This window comes from Paroedura picta, chromosome 1, assembly GCF_049243985.1.
Source record: "Paroedura picta isolate Pp20150507F chromosome 1, Ppicta_v3.0, whole genome shotgun sequence".
Taxonomy (NCBI): domain Eukaryota; kingdom Metazoa; phylum Chordata; class Lepidosauria; order Squamata; family Gekkonidae; genus Paroedura; species Paroedura picta.
In genome coordinates this window covers 32,270,752-32,288,245 of record NC_135369.1, presented here as the reverse complement: position 1 = coordinate 32,288,245, position 17,494 = coordinate 32,270,752, and the positions used below count along the sequence as shown (strand labels likewise).

Sequence of the window (17,494 nt, the reverse complement as noted above, 5' to 3'; positions counted from 1 at the left end):
GTTTCTTCCACACATCAGATAGGTTGTAGAGGGGGATTCTACATCTCCCTTCCCAGAGTGCAGCTCTGAAATCGACGGGTGCAACACCAGCACTGGGCCACCACAAGGTATCCTGAATCCCCTCCCTCCCCTAAAGGAGGAGAAGTTGTGCCAGACTGGGGAAGAGCAATCTTTCAGTTAAGTATGGAGTTACCACCTCTGCTGAAACAAATTGTTGTGACACAATCTGTTGTGTGATCATCAGTTGCCCTGAGGCTCTCCAGCAATCTTCCCTAAATTCTTAACTGACAGTCGAGCCACAAAGTTACTAAATATGAAATTGAGCCTGCTGCAGGTTGGTAGGGGGGCACTGGGCAAACATTGCTCAGGGCCTCCTATCTGCCCAGACCCAAGGCCCCTCCCATGCCCACCTGGATGCTCTCCCCACCTCAGCATCCTTATTCTCCTTGGAAGCCTTTCCCCTGCAATTCTCAACAACCTGCATCACCTGCACACCTTCTCTCTGGCAGTGGATGCAGCTGGGAGTTCTTCTGCCATGGCCCCCAGAAGGGATACCACTGTGCACCACTCATATGCCCTCCCTTAAGGACCTTTGGCACTTGGGAGCACAGGCACAGAGGTGGGGGTGAATAGGTGATGGCTGTTTTTTTCTTAATTGCCCATAGATTGCTCTTATTATCTTAAATTGCTTGCAGCATGCATCAAAAAGAATTATCTCAAGAAGCCGCTAAGAAGCCAGGAAAATATAAAATAAATAAAAGCTCAGCTAATTTTTCAAAAAGTCACCAGTATTCCAGCAAGTAGAGGAAACTGAAATGAACCACTACAAACAGCTGGATCACAACCTGAGTTGCTTGAACAGCAGCATAGCCAGGCATGATATGGTGGGTAGAGAGTTGTGAGATCCAAGTTCAATTCCCAAGGAGATTAGAAGAAGAGAAGAAGAGTTGGTTCTTGTATGCCGCTTTTCTGTACCCAAAGGAGTCTCAAAGCGGCTTACAGTCGCCTTCCCTTTCCTCTCCCCACAACAGACACCCTGTGAGGTGGGTGAGGCTGAGAGAGCCCTGATATTACTGCTCGGTCAGAACAGTTTTATCAGTGCCGTGGCGAGCCCAAGGTCACCCAGCTGGCTGCATGTGGGGGAGTGCAGAATCGAACCCAGCATGCCAGATTAGAAGTCTGCACCCCTAACCACTACACGAAACTGGCTCTCCAGTTACTAGGTAATCTTGAAACAATTTCACTCTCCAGCCTAGCCTAGATTACAGGGGGGGGGGGGTTGTTTGTTTTTCTGCTGCTATAACAACAACATGGAGGAGGAAAGACTGATGTTGTAAACTCAACTGTGGACTGGTCCCTCTGGTGGGCCTCCTGATGGCACCCGGGTTTTGGCCACTGTGTGACACGGAGAGTTGTACTGGATGGCCCATTGAGCTGATCCAAAATGGCTTATGTTCTTATGAGAAAAGCAGGGAGTAGACGGCTAAAGAAATAATCTAGGATCTGCAAATATTCATATGGAACTAAGGCCATTCCTACTTCTGTTGAGCTTGCTGTTTTCAATTCCATTTGTGGATCCTTTCCCACTGCCTTTCAAGACCCTCATCTCCCTCATAGGGCCATTTCTCCACAACAGCTTAAACACTGAAGACTCCAAACATTTCTGTAGTATAACAAAGTTTGAGTCTGGTAGCATATTGAAGACCAATGAAGTTTTATTCAGGGTATAAGCTTTCGTGAACTTCTGACAACGCTTATATCTAGCGTTGTGTCTGTAGAATTGCCAAAGATCAAATTTGGGGTCTGAGGCAGGATCGGAACCTGCAACTATAATCAGCCAGTGCATGGCTAGATCCCAACTGCTGGATCCAGTCAGTTTAAAATGAAATGGACTAATTGTGGCCCCTGGTGGGGGTTTTGTGGGGTTTCTGCAGTTCAGTTTTGCCTCGTGTACCTTTGAGCTGGGGTCACAATAAAGAATTGAAATGAACTCCCAGTGTTGATCTTCTGCACTCCCCCACATGCAGCCAGCTGGGTGACCTTGGGCTCCCCACGGCACTGACAAAACTTCTGACTGAGCAGTGATATCAGGGCTCTCTCAGCCTCACCCACCTCACAGGGGGAGAGGAAAAGGAAGGTGAATGTAAGCTGCTTTGAGACTCCTTTGGGTACAGAAAAGTGGCATATAAGAACCAACTCTTCTTCTTCTTCTTCTTCTTCTTCTTCTTCTTCTTCTTCTTCTTCTTCTTCTTCTTCTTCTTCAAAAGCAAAGTCAGGTCAACCTCTCCAAAGAGAGTATCAGTAGGACATGACATGACTAAATGACTTCTCTCATGAACTCTGCATCCATGCACCTACTAGGAGACACATATGCATTGCCTTCGATCTTCAAAGAGAATCCTTCTTTCTGGCAGTCCCTCCCCCAGTAGTCATTATATTGCTAACATGGGAAGAAGAACAGCAGATCTTCAGAAGTCACTTTCCCACCTCAGAAACCACCTTCCTGTCCCCAATATCATGCCAGCCTGCCAAGAGCTTTATTGCTCTATTCATACAGATATTAGAATATCAAACCATGCCCAAAGTTCCTCAGAGCCCCCCTCTTAGATAACTTTGATCTTTGCCATCCTACATTAATCATAACTTCTTGTCATCACATCAAAAGGACATCCACACCTTTTATCTAAAAGGCCCCCTCAGCATACATGACTTTTTACCACATAACTGGCTAGGAAAAGGGTATAAAAATCCTTCATTTGGGCTTCCCAATCACCTTTCTAGTGGTCAGCATCCCTGGTACAGATCCCCGCCAGAAGCCCAACTCAGGTGCCGGATTGTTCACGTTGCTCTGAATCCTTTTCATCTATGCACTCTACATCGAGATCAGTAATTGTATCACCTTTGCTGTCTCCCCCCTTCCAGCTTAGTGTAGTGTTTAGGAATGTGGACTTCTCATCTGGTGAGCTGGGTTTGCTCCCCCACATGCAGCCAGCTGAGTGACCTTGGGCTCACCACCGCACTGATCAAGCTGTTTGATTGAGCAGTAATATTAGGGCTCTCTCAGCCTCACCCACCTCACAGGGTGTCTGTTGTGGGGAGAAGAAGGGAAGATTAATGTTAGCCGCTCGCTGAGCCTCACTGCCAGACTGCCCCTGGACGGTGAGCACGGCAGACTTTTAAAGGTGCTACTGGACTCTGATTTTATTGTGCTACTTCAGACCAACATGGCTGCTAAGTGTGAGACGGGTTGATAGATATCAGGCTCTCACGGATCTAGATCTCGCAGATTTGACAGCAAACCCTTAATAAGGTTTCAAAATTGTGTTTTAATCCACACTGAACAAACTGATCAAGTAATTACACCAGTTTATCATTCTTCCCTAACATAACTACAGCTGTACACACTTGTAAATGAGAACAATCAGGTATATTGTAGAGGGGGATTCTACATCTCCCTTCCCAGAGGGCAGCTCTGAAATTGACGGGTGCAACACCAGCACTGGGCCACCACAAGGTATCCTGAATCCACACACACACACACACACACACACACACACCCCAAGGAGAGGAAGAAGTTGTGCCAGACTGAAAAGGATAGAAACTGAGGGAAGAACAATCTTTCACAAGTATGGAGTTACCACCTCTGCTGAAACAGATTGTTGTGACATATTCTGCTGTTTGATTGCAGCATTCCTAGGCCATCAGTTGCCCCAAGACTCTCCTGCAATCTTCCCTACATTCTTAGCTGACAGTCAAGCCATAGTCACTAAATATGAAATCTGAGCCCAAGAACTCTGGGGAAAGAGCAAGCTTTCACTTAAGTATGGAGTCACTACCTCTGCTGAAACAAATTGTTGTGACACATTCTGTTGAGTTGCCCCAAGGCTCTCTTGCTATCTTCCTTAATTCTGAACTGACAGTCAAGCCACGAAGACACTAAATAAGAAATCAAAGCTTGTTCCAGGTTGGGATGGGGGCACTGGGCAAACAATGTGTGGTGTTTCCCATTTCCCCAGCCCCACAACCCCTCTCATGCTCACCTGCATGCCCCCCACCTGCGCTTCCTTATCCTGCTTGAAAGCCTTCCCCTGCAATACTCAACAGCCTGCATCACCTGTACACCCTCTCTCAAGCAGCCCTGGCCAGTGGATGCAGCTGGGAGTTCTGCTGCCATGTCTTCCAGAAGGGACACGACCCATTTGCCCTCCCTTAATGACCCTCTTAATGATGCCTCTTGTGGCGCAGAATGGTAAGGCAGCAATATGCTGTCTGAAGCTTTCTTCCCATGAGGCTGGGAGTTCGATCCCAGCAGCTGGCTCAAGGTCGACTCAGCCTTCCATCCTTCCAAGGTTGGTAAAATGAGTACCCAGCTTGGCAAACCACCCTGTATTGAGTCTGCCATGAAAACCCTGGAGGGCGTCACCCCAAGGGTCAGACATGACCCGGTGCTTGCACAGGGGATACCTTTACCTTTACCTTTTTAATGACCTCGGGCATTTTGAAGCACCGGCACAGATGTGATGTGAATAGGTGAGGTTTGATTTTTTTTTAATTGCACATAGATTGCTCTTATTGTCATAAATTAGTTGCAGTATGCATCAAGAAGAATTATCTTGAGAAGCAGCTAAGAAGCCAGGAAAATATAAAATAAATAGAAGCACAGCGCATCTTTCAAAAGGTTATCAATACTCTGACAACTGGAGAAAACTGAAAGAAAACACTACGAACAGCAGGATCACAACCTGAGCTCCCATCTGCTTGAACAGCAGCATATAACAAAAGAAGGAGCACACAGTGTAGGAATAAAACAAAGAAATATACTGTATGTCAGATTTTGCTAATTACAATAAACAACAGATAACAAACTTGTACAGTTTCTGCATTTGATTCAAAAATTTATTAGCAGATTAAACAATACACTATGTAAATACTGTGATTGATGACATCTACCAAATTATACAATAGATGAAAATATCTACTAGGTTATTATTGTAATGTGAAAATAGTTACATGGTAATAAAAATGCAAAGCGAAATCAATAGAGCAAAAACTTTTCAAAATCAATATGAACTCAGCAAAAACAGTTGTAGATCACATTCAAAACATTCAAATGGTGACTGACAGAGAACCTGCAATTGGTTTCTAAGGAATAAAGTGGAAAATACCTATTAAGGTCTATCATTAAAGTGTTCATTGGGTTAAAAAGCCCATATTGCTTACCGAAGTGACTGCCTCTATGAGCTTATTCAGCTATATTTAGTGCAGTCAAAAGAAGGGAAGCAAGAACTAACATTTAAGAAAAAGGGATTAATTGAATCAGCTGTTCAAATGAGTCAAAACAGGCCTGTCAAACTTGTGATCAAAATGAGCTACAAAGCCAGTCCAAAATCTACTGTCAAAAGCCCAATAATTAACAGTAAGCAATGACTCAAAGGAGTTCACAAACCCTAAGTACTTAAGGGGACATGACAATAAGCAAATGTGCTAAGGGTAAGTGGATACATAGTCAATTTGATTGATCTATTGATTGATCTATTAAGATTGGGGGGTTTTGCTTTCTGAGTAAAAAGTGATTATCTAGGAGTAAATAGGGCTTGATTTTCAGATGTTTGAAGAAGTGAAATATGATGGTCTCTAGATATGAGAAGCCGACAAGAAATCAGACTCTGTAGATGCAATGTGTTTAAGCCTCAGCATCTGTGCAAAGGACAAGTTGGCTTTCAAATGATAGGGGTGAAAAGACCTAAAATGAAGGAGGAAATTCCTATCCACCTCCTTTTTGAAGGATCTGACCTGTAGTTGAAATTGAGAGTTAATGAAAAAAATTACATCTAAAACATTTATGCTGATGGCACTTCTTTGACCCAAGAACTTAAACCTCCAATGTGTTAATCCAAGTAGAGTTTTGATCTGAGAAAAGAACAAATATATCATCAATGAAACAGGGATGAGAGCAGGCCAAGGACTTTCCGTGCAGTTGTAGGAAACGCTGGGGCTACTAGCCTCGGATCAAAAACCTGGAAGTAGCGTGGCATAATGCCTCCCATGCAGTAGACATCTAAGAGATTCTTCCTTGTAATAAAGAACTCGGGATTAAGGTGTGAACACACACATGTAGCTCTTGATTTACTCTTCAGCCTTGTCATGCCTGCAGCATCTTTCATTGAATCCACATTTGACTGGAAGATCTTCACCATCGGGGCAGCCTCCATTCAAGGAAACCAGGCATTCTCCTCCCAATGCTTTGCAAGTTGTAGGCACCACTGCACAAAAGAAACACATGGTCCTGTCATCGTTTGGAAAAGAACTGCTGAAATTGATAAAGTTGGTCCCATATGTTGATGGTAATCCAAGCCATATTGATGAATAAAGGCATGGTAAACAGATACTGAAATGTTATTTATTATTTATTTATTTATACTTAAATTTATATACCACCGATTCCTGACTAAATAATTCGTTAAGCCCTCAGGCGGAGGGCTTTGTCCGTGATGAGGAAGGGGCCTGATTGGCCCCTTCCTCCTGACAGACCATTGGCCGGGCCAATTCCTAGCCTGCTGAAGGAAGCAACTGCGAGCCTTGCAGAGCGCGGCTCGCAGTTGCTTCCTTGAGGGCGGCCTGACGCGTCGGGAGGCGCAAAGCACCTCCGACGTCTCAGGCCGCCCGCAAAGGGAACTCCCGGCAGCCACGCGGAGCGCCTCTCGCTGTGTCAGGTTGCCTGCAAATGGAACCCCCCGCAGCCGCGCTCTGCACGGCTGCCGGGGCTCCCTGCCCAACAGCCTGACCCTGCGAGAGGTGCGAGAGGGGTTCCCTTTGCGGGCGGCCTGAAGCGTCGGAGGTGCTTTGCCTCACTCCCACCAATAGAACAGCAGGAGGGTTGCCCCCAGTTGGATGAGGGGAATAGATAGCTAATGGGTTTTCTTCGCCTGCCGCCTGGTTTTATGTACTACTAGTAATGAAGCCCGCTGCAGCTAAATGCAGCGGGCGCTAGACCACGGAACCCCCTGCAGCCGTGCGGAGCGAGGCTGCCGGGGCTCCCTGCCCAACGGCCTGATGCTGCGAGAGGTGCGAGAGGGGTTCCCTTTGTGGGTGGCCTGAAGCGGCGAGAGGCGCAAAGCGTCTCTCGCCACGTCAGGCCGCCGGGCAGGGAGCCCCCGGCAACCGCGCTCCACTGGCGCTGGATAGCATCTGTAAGGGCGACCAGTGCAGTCTCCACGCCGTGGCCAGGATGGAAGCCAGACTGGTATGGGTCAAGGGCCAAAGTTTCTTCCAGAAATGCTAGTAGCTCATCCGCCACGGTCCGCTCTATCACCTTGCCCAGAAATGCCAAGTGCGAGACTGGGCGGTAACTGGCGGGATCCCGCGGGTCTAGCAATGCTTTCTTGGGCAAAGGGCACACACGGCTTCCTTAAGTCTTTTGCAGAACTCTCCAGATGTTAAGGAGAGGTTGATAATCTCCCTCAGAGGACCTCTTATCCGTTGGTCGCCTGATTTAAGCAACCAAGACGGACAGGGGTCTAAGGGGCAAGTAGTCGCCCTCACTGAACCTAATAATCTGTTCACTTCAGTTAATGAGAGCCTCCTGAAGCCATAAAACACTAACCCCCATGACAGCCACGGAGCTTACAGTTTGCTAACTGTATCAATCGTGGTGGGTAGTTCATGGCGGAGAGACAGAACTTTCTCCGCTAAATAGCTAAAAAGCACAGCTTAAGTCCAATTTCCTTATTGTTTGACAGCCTCCTTTGAGGGAAGTAAGAGGTCTAAATACTCTAAATAATTGTGCCGGGCGAGAGCTCACGGACGCGATTTCCACAAAGCAGGTACTCGGCCACAGAGACACAGCACCTCTTTCTATATCAACATCACTTACGCATGCAGCATCTCCCACTGGCTTCACAGTTGCCTGGAAGTGTATGACCAAAAGGGCAGCTTTCATTTGCTGGAACTCGACAATAGCCTCCAAACGATTCACAGGATTTTGTTTGTGCTGCATAAAAGAAACAGGTCATGCTTCCGTTATTTGGGATGGTGATGGTCAGGGGGCAACACTTTGAAGCAATTGACAACCTGGGTAACATCACTGTTCACCTCCTTTGAGCTTGCTTATTGGTTGTTAATAAATCTAGCTGCAGCTAGAAAACAAGTTTAGGCCAGCAACAAAATGTGGATTTTTTAGCTTTCCAAAGGATGGCTACCAAGATGAAAAAGACCAAAGATGCAGATCACAAAGAGTACCAGCTGGGACAGTCCCAAAAGGCCTAGCCTCTAACGCTGGAGAGTGGCTGACTTATTAACCCACAGATGTGTGGGTAGGTACAGAAGAGGAGAAATCTTTGACTCCCTTGCTGGGCCAAAATTCTCCCTTCTTGTTCTCTTGGAGGAAAGGTAATGCGACAGCCAACTGAGATTCCAGCCTGCTGATGGGCAGCTGGGAGCTAAAACCAGGCAGAAAGCAGAAAGCCTCCTTCTCCAACATGATGTAGTGGAGAACCACGCTGTGTTCCCCACTCCTCCTCCACATGCAACTAGCTGGGCCAGTCACAGTTCTTTCAGAGCTCTCTCATCCCCATCTCCCTCACAGGTTGACGGTTGTGGAGAGAGGAAGGGAAGGCGATTGCAAGCCACTTTGAGACTACTTTGGGCAGTGAAAAGCAGGATATAATAACCAATTCATCTCCTTCTTCACCTCCACCAGCTGACGGGCCACACCCTCACCACCACTTTCCCCTTCTAAATCCCGCTAGCTTTGTTTGCTGTCTCTTTTTCTTCCCTTTTGAGTGACCAGCTTTGCTGCCATCTCCTTCTCTCCCTCCTGGTGACTGCCTCTGCACTTTCCTTCTCCCATCCAGATCCAGCAATCCACCCTGGCCCCTGAGATCTCACCACATAGCATTGTATGGCTCTTCTTCAACAGTGTGTTTTTACAAAATAACTGTCTCTTTTTCTTTAGTGTTCCATTTTTTTTCTGGGATTCTCCCAGGTTTGTATAAATATCTCCCCTCGCAGTATATGGCCTCACAGTATATGGGGGAGGGGGAGTATGTTTAAAATTAGACATTGAGTGTTTTGTGCTGGTGTTCACTATAGAGCATCTTTCATCCACAAGCAACTTGTGCTCCAATGACATTATCTACTATTTTATGCAGAGGAAACAAAAAGGAGGATAGGGGGGAGATGGAGCATGGGATAAACAGTGGAGCATATGCTTAATTTCACTTACACATGGGATCACCTTGGAAAAGCACAGAGACTAATAACCTTGGCTATCCTTACCAGTTCCAGCCCTTAACTATTAAATATGTCTTGATAATTTGAAAGAATGCACATTTATCTGTATTAAACAGTTCTTTTTTACTTGTCCTCTTTTTCTCTTTGTTGTTGTTCTCCCCCCCCCTAAATGGGCATTTGGTTTCATCTGAAATATCTCCTTTAAAGAAAAAAAAACTGTGTTTTTTTTACAAGGGAATCAAAATCTATTAAGAATGTGGTGTCTAAATGAAGACAGATTTCATCCTTACAAATTACCAATAACAGTCCTAGGATGCAATCATGACATTATTTTTATTTATGTGTTTATTTATTATGCTTATAACCTGCCTTTCTCGTGGAGGTTGAAGGCAGATTATCCTGTATAAATTAATGCAATCTGTAGGATAAGATGTCAAATCAGCAATAATGAGTGAGCAGACTATAAAAGCTTTGCACGTGGCCCAATGAGAATCCACAATATAAGTTTGGGATGAGCAGCCAAATGGTTTGATCAAAGCCTACAGTTAGTTTGGAAAGCCCTGAAAGTCTACACCCCCCCCCCACACACACACACACAAAAGGGAGAGCCACGAGTCAGCTTTTTCAGAGAAAGATATCTCATATAGACACTTTTCTTGTTTTTGCTTTAATTCATGCTTGAGTCCTATGAACATGTATTGATCAGTTAAAAAAATAAAATACATAGAATCTATTTATAAATCAGCATGGTTTACATCACAATCTTCATTCATTCATTCATTCATTCATTCATTCATTCATTCATTACATGCAGATTTAAAATGAACCTAAATGAGATACTAACTCCCCTCCAATTCATTACTGTCCTTCATTTAAAAACCAAAGTGGTTCTTCCCATAAACAATTGGCTACTCTGAACAAGTCTCTTACCTGCAGCATTGTAGTAAAGAAAAGCCCCCAAACCAAAGAGAAGGAAGACCAGCCTCATGACCAAAGGTTTTACAATGATCTCAGGAGTGCTAGAAACAAGCTGCTTTAAGGCAGAGCAACAATGACTCTGGATAAAATCAGGAAGCTTCTCTTATTTAGAGGCATAGAAATAATGGACTGGTGAAATATGAGTCTATGTTTCACCACACCGTTTGTACTGCTGAGGTCTGATGAGAGGAGACTACCCTGAGCTATCTGGGTCAGGCTAGAAGACCAGAACCAATGGGATGAAATTAATTCAAAAGAATTTCCGTCTAAGCATCTGGAAGAGGTTCCTGGAGTTAGAATGATTTCTCAGTGGAACAGGCTTCCTTGGGAGGGTTCTCCATCTTTGGAGATTTTTAAACAGAGGCTAGATATCCATCTGACAGAGAGGCTGATTCTGTGAAGGTTCAAGGGGGTGGCAGGTTACAGTGGATGTGCGATAGGATTGTGAGTATCCTGCATTGTGAGTGTGGGGGGTTAGACTAGATGACCCAGAAGTTCCCTTCCAACTCTGTTATTCTATGATTCTATATGTGGAAGGAGCTTATTTTTTTTTAAAAAAGTGAAAGTGAATAATGAAATTCAAAAAGCACAGGATATAGAGAACATCCACAAGTAACTGTTAATCTCCCTACTTTTTTTTCTTTTTTTTTCCATGTTTCATGTTGACATTAAAACATTTGCAGGGTAAACCAAATTTCCCCTGTGGTTTCCCTTTCCCGTCTTCTGCAGCTCAACATCCAGACCAAGGGAGTTGTAGACACTGTTCTCTCATCCTAGCAGCTGGGTTTGGCCACAGTCACCCACAATCAGACTAAACAGATCCACAAATGACCCTGATTGGCTCCAGCAAGATCTGGTGGGCAATGCGGTGTTCACACAGTTTTGTGCCAGCTTCATGGGCTGTGGGGGGAGGTTCTACAAGAGGGAGGGACTGTATCTCCCCACAGTGGCCAGAAAGTGGGTCCTGCAGCTGTGTCACAACTGTAAGGCCACGGAGCACTTTGACTTTGTGAAAATCCTGCATTTAGCTAGGAGGCAGTTCTGGTGGCCTACCATGAGGAAGAATATTGAGATTTATATTCATGTTGCCACACCAGCATCATGGCCAAAAGGGTGGCAGGCAAGCTTTGGGGGCTCCTACAACCATTCAGGTACCTGCTTGTGCCCTGAATAGTCATCTCCATGGATTTCACAATCAAAAATAATTGGGAAGAAGGGGGGTTTTGGCCAAGGATTGATAAGGGGAGTTAGAGGCAGAACCATTTGTCTTAGCAAGGAACCCGAGATGTTCAGTTCATTGTCTTCTCAATAAAGAAATTTCCTTTCAATAAGATCTGCTTATTGGGACTAATAGACAGGACTCTCACACTGCAAGATAATCTGACAGGTGACCATGTATCTTTACCTAGAGTACACAACAAGTATAGCAGGGCTGAATTGACATATTTCCCAGTGGACTCAAGAGGATTTCACAATTGACTCAATAGAATTTCACATCTGACTTAGCTGATTGATTGCAATTACTTATTCATATTCATTTTCAGACAAGGAGCCTTGCTTTTTTTCCCCTTCTTTGTCAAAGGAAGATTCTTCTCTCGTATCAGGCACCCAGGATTAAGGATGCTAGCTAAAAGCTGCTCCTCAGCATCATTATGGTTTGCAACATCTCCCATTAATTCCACAGTTGGCTGGATACCCCACACCAGATGGACAGCTTCCAAAGAGTGGGGTAATACATTTACCCCCAAACTCTGTGCAGGTCCTTGGTTCTGAACAACAACAAAAAAAGATAATTATTTCATTATTTGGAAGGGTACTTTTTCTTGAAGCAAAATAGCAACAAATTTAGTTGGGGGGTGTGGGGTCCGGATGTGAGCCTGACCCATCTCATTGGAGCTTGTTTAATAGTACTTTTTGTTCTGGATTTTTTCTTGAATGCATCTGTTGATATATATTCCTCAAGTGTGACATAAGCCAAGACCCACATAGGGCTCAATGGCATCAGTAATGGGGGAGGGACAAGCCTCAGAGGCTCCAGGAGCTGCATGGGGCTCACTACTGCCATCTTTGACAATGGAGATGGAATATCAGCAGACCCAGTGTTGGATGTCAGGAACTGCATGGGGCTCACCAGTAGCAGAGGAGGGGGGAACAAGCCTCAGTGTGTCTTGTGACCTGGACTCATAATGGGTTTGCTGTCATCTTCCACCTTGATGGTGTGTGGGGGAGAAAATTTGGCAAGTCTAGTGGCAGAGGCCAGGAAGCCTGTGTGGGTCACCAGCACTGGAGGTAGGAAAAAGCATTTGCTGGTTGCCAAGAGCCATGAGAGGCTTGCTGCTGTCCCCCTTGGCATTGGTGGGCTGGCAGTTGAGGCCTGGAGCCATGCTGGTCTGCTTGCCTTGATGGTGTCAGTAGCCAGACCCTCTTCACTTTGAGGGGTAGTCTCTAGTCAGCAACCCATAGACACCCTTCAAAGCCAACAAAACAAATTTATAGTGTTCATCAGGGACATACAATATGTTTGCAAGTTACAATATGCAATTTAATACTTCATATTTAAGTATCAACCAACAATTTCAACAGAATCAAAAATACAATTTTCTCTTCTTTATTTACTCTCCTAGTATGCATACATTGCCTCTGATATCTCCTACTTCTAACATCCTAAACAAAACACAATAACTCAAAGGAGGGGCGAAGACCATGAGGTAACAGCATTCTAAACCTGAAAATCATAGCTGCCTCTTGTTGCAATGAGACTCTCCTAGTATCTATATGATTAAGTTTATAAGGTTGAAAAATTTGAGAATCTGAAATTGGAAATCTTCTTCTGTGTGACCTGCATCAAGAAAGTGGGAGTCTAAGGATGCATCTAACTGTGTTTAACTTTAGATCTGTATGCAGTCATCTACAAATGATTGCATACAAAACCTGTTTTGTAGAGCATGTGCTGAAGTGTTCTAACTGAAGACTATAACTTACCCTACAGTAGTTAGTTACCAGGCAAATTTGAGAAATGTTTTCATAAATGCTGATGCATTGAAGTCGATGACTAACGGTACACAATTAAGAGGTCACCAGAGTTAAATTATAGACTTCGATCAGAACACTTCATCATTTGCTCAACAAAACAGGTTTCATATGCTGTCCCTTGTGGATGTAACAACATTCATTTAGGAATCAGTGAGTGGGCCAGAAACTTTGTCCTCTGCCTTTTTGCAAGGTCTGACTAGAATAAAAGGACAGTCTATTTCACAAGTCTTCCTGCACGAACTTTATTTCATGTTTGAAGTATTGTTGTCCCAAATACAGTGCCAGCTTGCATGTGGGCTACTTTCCTTCTCAGAGGCATCGGTCATTCTCGTTGGATGCACGGACTTCTTCTTTATGTCATGATGGTAGGTATATTTCCCTTCTATCCCTTCTCTTCATTCTTGTTCAGTCCTACTTTGCTTAGTTTAAATTCTTGTGTGTGCGCTTCAATTGCTTAATGCAGGCTTTCTCAACCAGGATTTCCTGCTAACTAAATTCCCCAATCAAGCAATTATGTTGGGTAACAATGGGAGAAGGGAAATAAAGGTAAGACAGGGAAGAGATTCCCTCCCCATGAATATTTTGGGTTACCACTTGTTACTCCACAATTTCCTCATCAAACATCAAAATGTCTTGCAACACCAAAAGAGTATTGAAGAACTGTTGCACAGAGGATGCCAGAAGCTGCACAGAGGAGAAAACAAAGGCGAACGTGTTCCCTGCAGAATTTCAGTCCTGTCTAGCACTCTCTATGCCAGATACTCATTCTCAATCTGGCAGAGTCTTAGAGAGGGCTGTGATGGACAGCACTGTAATATTAAGATTTCAAGTACTCAACAGCAACAAGTAAGTGAAGGGTTAAAATTCATCATTAAGAGAAAGACCTGGCGTGACAGGCAGATCCAAGCATTCACATTGGCCAGCAACAGGTGAGAAGGAACTGACATTGTAGCTTTTTGCTGGAGGATTTCACTATGACCCACTATGCACGGCCGCAGCCACACCGGGCTGCTGCCAGGCATTGTGCCAGGGCAGCATGCCCTGGTGCTTCCTGTGTATGCACACGGGAGGGAATCCCCCGGTGTATATGGCTGCCCTGGTGTAGCGCATGCATGCACACAAAATGCCAGGGCTGGAAAGCCCAGCATGCTGCCTGAAGGCAGCAGCATTGGGGCGGGGAGCACAGGGAGCTGCCCCTGCTCGTGCCTGCAGCCTCCCAAGGAATGTGGGAAATTCCGTGTTCCCTTGCTAGGGGTTTTCCAGGGCACTGCGCCAGGCCAGGGCTGGGATGGCAGCATAATCGGGGATGCCTGGCTGCCACCATCCCAGGGTTCTTGCCCCGTGCATAATCAGTCTATGATTCTGTTTGGCATTCTGACCAGATCTGCTTCTAGGGAAGGCCTGTGTGTGCATAGCTGAACATCTGCTCTGAGAAGAAGAATTTTAGTCAAAGAAAAGGGTCTTTACTAAAAGCTGAAAGCAGATCTCCACAATGTCTAGAAAAGTGGGACAGAAATTTGGCAGAGGGAATTTAGGCAGAGAAGTGGTATTCCCAATTCAGGCAAAAAGAAAGGTGAAAATTCTTCTAAGGAGAGAAGGATAGTCCCTACTCAGTTAAAAAGCAGAAATCAGGTGTTGTCCTGATGCAAATAGGGCTCACACACACCTGAGCATCGAGTTCCTCAGAATGAAATGACATACATCTATCCCAAAGTCCTTGTGGTAGAAATGGGTTTGCCAAATGGACTTTGTAATGTGTGAATTGACCCTGAGGGTACAACTTCACAAAGACCGTTTATGCACTGGGAACTTCACTGCCTCAGCTCCTGTGCAGGAGCACAAATCGGGGGTGGATGATGTGCACCGGGCCAAATGCTCCCCCATATGGGTGCAGGAAGAGGTGGGGCAACCTGCCACGACTGAAACAACAGCCTGCAGCCTGGCATGAAATCTCCAGTGCATAAATGGTCAAAGTGTCCAAAACATGAAGACTGCTTTTTGTAATATGGAAGGGTGATATAGAAAATAAATAAATAAATAAATAAATAAATAAATAAGCAATCAAACATTCATAAATATATTCATTGGCATCACTTACGCGGACAGCACTTTGCGTTGATCCCACAGTTAGCTGGCAAAGGTTTACCGAAGGCACATTCTGCATGCAGTGGGATTTGGCAGATGCCACCAAGCTGTAAACAGGATGGAGCATTTGCTGCACACATACAAAAACAAAACAAAACAGTTATTTGAAAACAAAATTGTTCTGGGTCCAAATTTAGACATATGATGGTAGACGTGTGCTCTGTGTCCCACGCAAGAATAAATGGAAAGTGTCTGTTTTTTTTTAAACATTTGAGTCCAGCTCAATCCATTACTGAGAATTTGGCATCTCTTGCTATGGAACCCCCCACCCCAAATAGGAATGCCAAAATCCAGCCTGGGATCTCCTGGAACAAGAATTCATCCCCAGACTACAGAGAATAGTTCCCGGGGTAAAATGGAAGATTTGGAGTGTGGTTTCTATGACATATTCCCCCACTGAGGTCCTTGGCATCCCCAGGCTCCATCCACAAATCTCCAGGAGTTTCCCAACCTGGATCTGGCCAGGGGGGTATCCGGCAACCCTACCAAATAAATGCAGATTTTTTTGATTTGTGTAAATAGAAATTCTTGCAGACCAACACGCACTTCCTTTTGCATGTCATCACCAAGAAGGAGGTCTGATCCCAAGTCCATTGATACAGGAGAACCCAAGCTTAAAATTTGGACATTCCTGTCCAGAGACAGAAAAGGAAGAAGAGGTAGCCATGTTTTATGGGGAAAGGGAAAGGGGAAAAGAAAATGAGAAATATGCTCATCCAGGTGGGCAATCACAATAGTAAGCGGAAATGCGCTGTTCTAAAACCATTGTGTTAAAAGTCTTAAGTCTTCTTCACCACTCAAAAGTGAGCAGCCACACAAAATAACAAACACCAAACAGACATCCTCTTGCTCCACTTTTTCATGAATTCATGCCAAGACACAACTGACAGCTCAGTTCTACACACTTGCAAGAGGCAGTGACTTCTGTGGAATTTGTCTGGCAACTCCTGTGATTCAGATCACAAGGTTAAAGTATATGTAAATTCATATTTTCTGGGGAAGTAAAAGAAACATTCTCATTCATTAAAATCTCAGAATTTTAAGACAGGCAGAGTCGCTCATTCTTTTAGCAGCTTTCTTCTTACCTGTAGCAAGTTGTAGGACCCCCAGAGCAAGGAGAAGGACAAGAAATCTCATGTCTGTAGGTTTCACCAAGATTTTATCAGGAGGGAAGAAGCTCCAAAGCAAAGGAAGGAAGACAATGGATGAAACAAGGAAGTTGCTTCTATTTGAGTCATGGAGGGAATGGAATGTTGCAATGTGGCTTCAGGTTTCAAACAGACTTTTCATACAATCATCCTATGAAAGAAAGGCCCTGGTTGCTGGCTGAGATCAGGGCCCTGACAGAACTATCCCAGTTCTACTGGGCCTGTAAACTGGCACTCTTCCACCAGGCCTATGGTTGAAGGCATGTTAGCCAAATATTATATTGGCCTGCCTCCTCTCATCTCAGCCACCCCATACTTGTTTAGTATGTGTTCCCTTGCTTATAACCAGCCCTTATAACCATATTTACCTTTATTTTATGAGTTGTTTTAATCCATTGCTGTAAACCATCCTGAGTTTGCTTGCAAATGTCAGGATCAGTGCCTGTTCTCTGCCATTAGCCTCCTACAGACAGGGGTGACCCCATCTTGCCTGTGTCTTATTGTACCTTCCATCTGCATATTGTGTTTTATCCTTGTAACCCACGTATATTCACTGTTCCCATGTAAACATGCTTTGTAGTTGCTTGCTTTGATTTGTTTACTTTGATCCTTGCCTGCTCGCTCTGCATATTGTCTCCCTTTTGAGAAACATTATTATTATTATTATTGAATTGTAACAGGGACCCTGCGAACGGCTTTATCTTGCCGCTGGCGCCGGCTGGCTCAAGGACGCGCGAATTTCAACACCTCTGGCAGGAAGCCTGGGATGGCACCTGGGAGAGGGGGCACCGCTCCCCTGGGAACACTCAAGTTTTGGGTGGGAGAACTGTATTGATAAGTACTTGCAGTTCTGATGTTTGGCAGATTTGACTTCCTGAGTTATAGTGACTAGAGCTAACTTCCATTAAAGCTTTCTTTTCATAGAGGAGGAGCCAAGTTCAGTAAAATCTTTCTTCTTC

At 44.8% G+C, this 17,494-nt stretch overlaps 1 protein-coding gene across 2 annotated transcripts; it reads right to left on the bottom strand.

Moving 5' to 3' along the window:
* Nucleotides 1-4,866: 4,866 nt before the first annotated feature.
* LOC143835259 (uncharacterized) lies at nt 4,867-16,711 on the bottom strand. Of its 2 annotated transcripts, XR_013230053.1 has the most exons (5): nt 16,473-16,711; nt 15,341-15,457; nt 10,162-11,978; nt 7,874-7,990; nt 4,867-6,263 (listed from the first exon to the last, which is right to left on the bottom strand). XR_013230053.1 is itself a non-coding variant. In XM_077332623.1 (4 exons), the coding sequence occupies exons 1-4, from the start codon at nt 16,522-16,524 to the stop codon at nt 6,127-6,129; spliced, it is 423 nt and encodes a 140-aa protein (XP_077188738.1). In that variant the 5' UTR covers nt 16,525-16,689; the 3' UTR covers nt 4,867-6,126. The 2 variants fall into 2 exon arrangements, 1 of the variants encoding a protein (XP_077188738.1); XM_077332623.1 differs by lacking the exon at nt 10,162-11,978 and having other exon boundaries at nt 16,473-16,689.
* Between the last annotated feature and the right edge of the window lie 783 nt (nt 16,712-17,494).